Here is a 7,784-nt window from a genome sequence, read left to right as displayed (position 1 = left end):
ACATGGACGACTAGTAATACTACACGTAAAAAATAAAGATGACTTTGAATCTTAACCCAAAAATAAAAGACTATTTTGAGCTTTTAATTTAATTTTTTAAAGAAATTTTATAGTATTTGATAAGATTTCCAATGTTTAGAACAAGAAAAATATCAAACCATATCAAAAACACATTACTAATTTACTAATACACATATTTTTTCATAATTGATGGTAGTTTTTAAGAGTTTATACATAAACACTTTCTCACATCTTTGTCATGCAAATAATACCATCATTTCCTTTTTCTATGATCTTTAAACTCTTTTTACAACTTATGATATCTAATAAGATTTTCAAGTCACTTATTAACAAGAACAAGCCTAGCTTCTAATGTCTTTTTCAAGGATATTCATGCATTTATGATGATTAAAACCTAAATTAGAATACTCATCAAATACTATATTCATGCAATTTAACACAAACACAACATTTTGTTAGAGGACCTCACTTTCTGATGAAAATCAATGAAGAACCAGAGGAATCTAACATACGTCAGAACTCAGTTCAGTTCTCCACCTTAACGACAAAAAAAAGGATTGATCAATTTCTATTGAGTCGTACTTCCTAATCGCTCAGGCAATCCAAAGCAATGCCATTCAAATTATACTAGCACAAGAAATTGAGCAAGCAATATTAATAGATGTTACTACTGAAAAGATACAAGCACATTATGTTGTCGCAAAGTTGCAACAAATCCTTTGCAGATACCAAAAATACAAGTTGCAGCCTACTATAGAATTATCATATCATGCATAAAGGAAAACATAGAGAACCAAATAGCAGGTGACCAAACAAAAAGTTTACAGTAAGAAAAGTCGTGGACATTAGAAAGAAACGTCTTAGGGAACAAGGAAACATAAAAGAATTCTTGGCTTAGCTTGCAGCTTTGCTTTAGCGGCCGCCATTAGGTTCAGCAAGTCTAGATTGGCATCCCATCTGCTCAAGAAACTTAGCGAGGCGCATGTGTTTGGATGTCCATTGCTCTGCCAATTTCTGCTCTTTTGCTTCTGCATCCCTCCTCAAGCCTGCTAGTTGGTCCTTGTATTCTGCTTCAATTCTGTCTAGTGTTGCTTTCTGTTCTTCCCTCAGAGCTTTCATTTTCGCTTCAATTTCTTCCATCTTCTCCCTAACTTTGCTTGCTTTCTCGGATTCTAGTTGTAACTCAACCCTCCTTAACCTCCAAGTTGCTTCCTTCTTATGTGCAGTCCAAGTACGATGCCCTTCGTCTAAATCCTTACAGCATTCTGCAAGTTCAGTAATAAATGGATTTTCTCCACAAGGAGGAGCAACACCGTGATGTGGAAAACTGCTCAAGATGAGAGACGCATTATCCGGTCCTCTATCTGTCTGTAGCCACGGAATGCCAGGCGTTGGTGTAGGTGGCACTGTTGAGGGGGAGAGACTTAAAGTCACAGATGGAGATGATGATCTGATAGTTGAAGGAGCAGTTGAATTAGAAAGCCACGGAGGAAGAAGATTTTGTGGCGTAGGAGTTGAGGCATCGGCGTGGAGGAAACCTCCATTAGAAGTAGCCATAAGTAATCCTGGGACACTCCTTTCTTTCACAATCTTCTCTGCAAAGGTTTCGAGAATGTGATCGTATTTTCCCTCGTCTACAGGATCAACAACCTTGTTGTTTTCTTTCTGCTCTCTCTGTTGCTTCTCTTTGAAAACTTCCCACCACTTTCCTAATCTTTTAGCAGTTCGACCTGGTACTTCAGCTGCTATTTTCTTCCATTTGTTACCGTGTTTAGCCTGTAATTGGATAACAAGACGCTGTTCGTCTTCAGTGAGTGATCCCTTTTTAATCCCTGGTTTGAGGTAGTTTTTCCACCTTTCTAAACAAGACTTTGCGTCCCTGTTAAGGGGAGTGTTCATACGCTGTGATACAAGGTGCCATTCTTTTGGTCCATACTGTCTCACGTATGCTCGCAACAAAGCATCCTCTTCAGCTCGCCACCGTTGCCTCTCCCTCATTTCCAGGTGTAAACACCAGTTTCCATCGTCCCAAACTCCTCATAATTTTTCTGAAAGAATGTTTCACACCATTTTACTTTCAATACTTAAGTAAAGAATCAGAACCATATCTTAAGGACACTACTGATCACAAACAAACTCTTATTACATGCAAGTTCATCACATTTAATGTAGTTACTAGCATAACACAGAAATAATATACTAACTTGTAAGGAAAGTCACTACAGCGCCCTTATATAAAATACCAACACAGAAACAAAGGATCATTCAGTAGCACTGAAACTCATGCAATGTTCCAGTACCCAAGATATTTCCGAGACGAGAATGCAACCGATTGCTAGTATACAAAACTCATTAGAAAATAGATAATGAGAACAAAAGATACACTTATTTAAAAAGGGTCAAAATGCTAGTGCCAAATAAAACACGACCACATGAATTAAGACAGAGGGAGTAACACTTTTATACGCATAGTTTAGGGGCATCTGTTCATAATTTTCTAGAAAGTGCTGCAATGTCACTCTGATATACACTACTCAGGACCAGGTCAATATTAAAGATAATGTAAAGTTGACTTGGCATTTCTAGAAAACAACATTATTCAGATAGAATTATGATAAGAATCGAAGAATATATTCACATTTACTTTTGTTCAGGTCCTGCAGCATTGAACTCTTAACATAAATAGAGACCAGACTAGCCACATTCGAAGGTCGCTGCTAAAAGATGAATGCAGAGAAGACAGTAAAGAAAAAATGAAAGCAGACGTGTATGCACCCAAGTAGATCAATAGAAACATGCTTTACATAAACCATTTGATGCAATATAGTTAACCATGTACAAGCATACTTGTATGATTACACATAACATTAATAATCAGATAACACCCAATCTGCACACGGCTACACTATCCAGAACAATATCCATCTTGACCAGCATTGAGGTACAAGATTTCTGTAAGTGCATAACAATCACAAAAAAGAACTCAGCAGAATATGATGATGCAAATTCAGCAACACCCTTCTTCCTAGATTACTAAACTCATGTTCATTTAGCTCAATTGCAATAACCCTTTAAAAGTACTAAAGTTTTCATGTCCAAATTAAGAAACATCAAGTTATGCAACCCTGAAACTACTACAACACCAACTTACTCAGTGTAGTCACACAAATGGGATCTCGGGAGCATACGAGATGCACCGACCTTACCTACCTTTGTGGAGTAGAGAGGTTGTCTCTAATAGACCCTTGGCTCAAAAAAGAAGTTTTTGAGGCAAGGAAAACACAATAACAAAATAGCAAAGACACAAAGCAAGTGGAACAACCAGATAATACCACACTGAGACTATCCACAGAAATTCAGAGACCCACATCTTCAATATATCAAGATAGAGAATAAAACCAGCTAAAAGTGAGAAAACACAATAAAGATGGGAGAAGTGCTATGCAAAATGTAATTAGGTAGATGTACCAGAAAATGAAGTGATATCAAATAGAAAGATTCAAGACCAACAATAATACAACATACAAACAATTCTTAGTAAGATCTGAGTCAAGAACAAACATGGTAGAGATTTCAACATTTTCCTAGTTATAGTTGAAGCCAAATTGTGCAAAATGGCAGACAGATGATGGAAATGCAAAGCATTACAGCCAAAAAGATGTATTATTTATCTTCTCCACACATAACATAAAAGCCATACATGTAAATGCAAGAACAAAAAGACACAATTGAATTCAAAAAAACAAGCATCAATAGAAGATTTTTTCCACACAGAAGACCAACACTGAAAAAAAACCACAAACATAACAAAGTAGAAAGCATCCATCATATCAGTTTGATTACAAAACAAAAATGGGGACAAGACTTGTGAATCTTACGAGAAACCTCTTAGGAAGCCCAATTCTTGCTTCAATCCATTAGATCTTTCAGTTTTTTTTCATGAAAAGATGCAGAAACCAGATTGTGCAAAATGGGACAGAAAAAATGGTAATGCAGAGACCACAACAGCAAAAAAGATAGATTCTTTATCTCCACCAGATATAGCCATACATGTAAATACTTACTAGAACAAAAAAAAGCACAATTCAGTATTAGAAAAAATAAAGAAACAAGCTGCCAGCCTTGCAAAACTCCACTTCCCAGAAAACAGAACAAAGTTAAAAAAAAAAAAATACCCATCAAATCAGTTTGATCATATATCAAAAAAGGAGACAACTTTTCATAGATTTACAAAAGAACTCACAAGATATCACTTAGGCATCCCAGTCCTTAGCTCGAGAAAAATATGAGCAAAAAGAGAAAAAATGCAGTGACCAAAATGATAATGCAGAGACCACTAAAGGAAAAAGATAAACTCTTTATCTCCACCAAATATAACCATTAATGTAAATGCTTGTTATGACAAGCAAACACAATTCAGTAAAACAAAAAAAGCAAGCAACTTTATATGACTTACCCACAACAGAACACATCATTTTGATCACAGAATCAAAAAAGGAGCAAACTTTAATAGATTTACAAAAGAACTTACAAAAAACAACTTAGGCATCCCAGTTTTTAGCTCGACCCATATGTTCTTTTTTGTTGTATTTCAAGAAAATATGAGTAAAACAGAGAAAAGATTGAAGGAGAATATGTTTAAGCAAAGAGAAAATGAAGAAGAAGAGAGATGGAACAGAAGATTGAAAGGAAAATGCAGGGTAATAAGAGAGTAAAGAGGTAAGGTATGGCCCTCTCTGTTTGAAGGGTGACGTGTATAGAGAATGTGATGACGAAGACGGCAATGGCGTCTTTAACCAGAAAGGTTATTTGTACACACGCACTATTATGCAACTAGTGTTGTACATTTTGTTTAAGGGTAAAATTCAAAAAAGTAAAAGTAACACCACCTCAATTCAAATCGTTAGCGCGGAGAGTTGCTCGTATAGTAAATAACTCTCATTTTTTATTTTAATATTGTGAGTTTAAATCATCAAGCGAGAAAAAACGTGAAAAGTCTACAAAGGAGTAAAAAGGTGGAAACTCTTTGAAAAGTGATACAAGTTCTTTTACAATGTAGAAGCATTTATGCTTTCACGAGTTTAAGTTCAAGATTAAAATATTCAAAGTTTAAGGTAAAAAACTAAGTGTGAGATAAAGATTAAAAAATTATAAGTTCAAATCATATAATCATGTTAAGATCATTATTCGTTGCGATAAATTTATGCATTAAATCAAAACTAAATGAGAAAATCATGGTATTGTCATAAGATTTGAACTCTAATATATCATTTAACTTTTGTCTCATCTACTGATGTTAATTGTTAAGCTAAGTGTGTAGTTTGATTTTTAGTTAGTAATTAAATTAAATTATGGTAAAATTATATGGCTAAGTAAAGGTATACTAGCTAATTAGTTATTATAGTTATAATTTTAGTTAATTAGCATTCGCGATCAATATTCAGTGATAATTACGTGGGTTGAAATTTCGAGTTTGTATAATTCATATATTTGTATACTTCGAAATTTGTATAGTGTAATTTTATATAATATAATTTGTATAGCTAAATACATGGCAATTGAATCATAAGCCGAGATCATAAAGAGTTGTAACTGTTTAAAGTTCAAAAGTTTGTGTTTGTATAAATTCGTTATTTCGAGTTTATATAAAAATAACTCAATTATACAAATATATTCGTGAATTATACAAACACGCAGATTATACAAACGAGATAGCTTAAACTGTAGCTACAACCCGTAAATATGCAAATTATAGTTATAGAACATAATTAAATTTATTATAGTGGCTATTTATGAAAATTCCCTTTAAATTATTTATATATTAAAATCAGTATTACTAATACTATTTGGATTGTATTTTAGTTGTTATGTTAAAAATTTCAGCATATCAAGTACAATGTTCAGTTATCAATTTATAATTTTATATGTATGAGTTATAAGATAATTTAATTATTTTATGTAACATAAAAAGATAGAAATAACTAAACATGCATAACTAAAAAGATAATATAGTACACCAGAATTGTTATATGCTGAGTTTTATACAAAAACAACTAAGAAGCTATCAAATATTTATTAATATAAATAATAGTATTAATTTTAATACATAAATATCTTTCAAGTGGTTGAGCAATAAAGAAAATATAAATAAATACATGCTTCATTGAAATAGTAGCTTTTCTATTTTAGTCTTTGCAGAAAATACAGACTCTCTAGTGCAGAAAATGGGTTCAGAATTGAAGTATAGTCTGTTATAGAGTAGTTTTTAGACTGTATTTTTAGTTTGTGACCTTCAAGAATCTTTTTTTTGTTTTATTTCTCATTCGATTTAGTGTTCAAAGTTCATACTGAAGCTCCGATCAAATCAAAATTGCGTAAACCCATTCAAAAATGACTTTCAACAAAAAAAAATTCATATTAGATTAAAACTAGACAAACTTAATTGATATGAGAATTTTTCATTTTTCTTAAAAAAGAATCACTCTTCTTGAAAATTAAAATTGTCCATAAAATTATAAAGCATTATTACATTACAAAAAAAATAAAACTGAACTCAATTTTGACTACAAGAATTTTGTATAATTTTTTATTTTTATGGCTAAACGTAACTTCTTCTTTTTTTTTTTGAAAAAAAAAGAGGGGGGGGGGGGGGGTAAAAGAATCATTAAATGCAATAATGGCAAGTAAGGGAAGTTTGTAGACAGTAGTACTGATTAGCATCTGCCTAGTTCTTTGAAACTATCATCATCAAAAGTCTTACATTTATTTACTGATTTTTTTCTAAAATTAATTTTTTTTTCTTACTTTTTGAAAAGTGGAAAAAAAACACTGTTTTGATTTTTATTGTTTTCAACTTTATTATTTATGAAATCTTTTTAACTATTTTTCTGATAAACCTGCCTCCTACTCGAAGTGACTACACTGTTTACTGCCACCACTTTAACCCCACAGTGAAAAAAAAAAGTAGCACCACAGTTATCACCTTGATACTAGTGCCTTTTAAAAAAAAAAAAAAAAAACTTTGGTTTTTTGAAAGCTTATATTTTTCGGTTTATTTATTGAAATCTTGACTCCAAGAGATCACTAAACAAGGAGACAATAATAAATTTATTTAAGGATTGTGTAAATTCTAAAAATGATAACGTATAAATAGAAATAGAAACGGAAGGAGTACTATTATAAGAATTTGTATTATGAATGTATTTGCAACAATTTTTGTATGACAGAAAATTAATTGCAATCACAAATAAAACATGAATAAACATAGTAATTTGATAAATATTGCGGGTACAAATTTGTTCATCCCTTAATTCTTTCTTCTGTCTCTTAAGATTTATCTACGATTCGAGATCATTAGTGGTGTATTTCTCAAACTTGAATGATTTGACTTGATTTTCATAATTTGAGGACCGTTGGTGGCGTATTTCTCGAACTAGGATGATTTTTATTTCCGCTAATGATATATATCTCGAATTAAGATGATTTGAATTTGATCTCTTAAAAAATATTCCATGAATTTGCGGAATATTTGAGATCTTAATTTCTTTATGAATCTTTCATGAATTTGTGGTTGAATTTTTGAGATTTCGATCTCTTTTTTGAGATATAGTACATGAACTAGAATTTAGAGTTGAGTAAACTTCGAGAATCCTAATTGTAATTGAACAGATCTTGTAGAATCACAATTTAAATTGAACACATTTAGTAGAATTCTACAAAATTTCAATGTCTATCGTTTGAGCGGTAAAAAAATTGGGATAAAA

At 32.1% G+C, this 7,784-nt stretch overlaps 1 protein-coding gene across 2 annotated transcripts; it reads right to left on the bottom strand.

Moving 5' to 3' along the window:
* Positions 1-710: 710 nt before the first annotated feature.
* LOC102603115 (transcription factor AS1) lies at positions 711-4,822 on the bottom strand. 2 transcript variants are annotated; one of them, XM_006340961.2, is made up of 2 exons: positions 4,553-4,822; positions 711-2,069 (listed from the first exon to the last, which is right to left on the bottom strand). In XM_006340961.2, exon 2 carries the CDS (start codon positions 2,017-2,019, stop codon positions 934-936), a length of 1,086 nt encoding a protein of 361 aa, XP_006341023.1. In that variant the 5' UTR covers positions 2,020-2,069; positions 4,553-4,822; the 3' UTR covers positions 711-933. The 2 variants fall into 2 exon arrangements, with proteins under 2 accessions (XP_006341023.1, XP_015161455.1); XM_015305969.1 differs by lacking the exon at positions 4,553-4,822 and adding an exon at positions 4,478-4,542.
* Between the last annotated feature and the right edge of the window lie 2,962 nt (positions 4,823-7,784).

This window comes from Solanum tuberosum, unplaced genomic scaffold, assembly GCF_000226075.1.
Source record: "Solanum tuberosum cultivar DM 1-3 516 R44 unplaced genomic scaffold, SolTub_3.0 scf00021, whole genome shotgun sequence".
Classification (NCBI taxonomy): Eukaryota; Viridiplantae; Streptophyta; class Magnoliopsida; order Solanales; family Solanaceae; genus Solanum; species Solanum tuberosum.
This window is presented reverse-complemented; position numbering and strand designations above follow the sequence as displayed.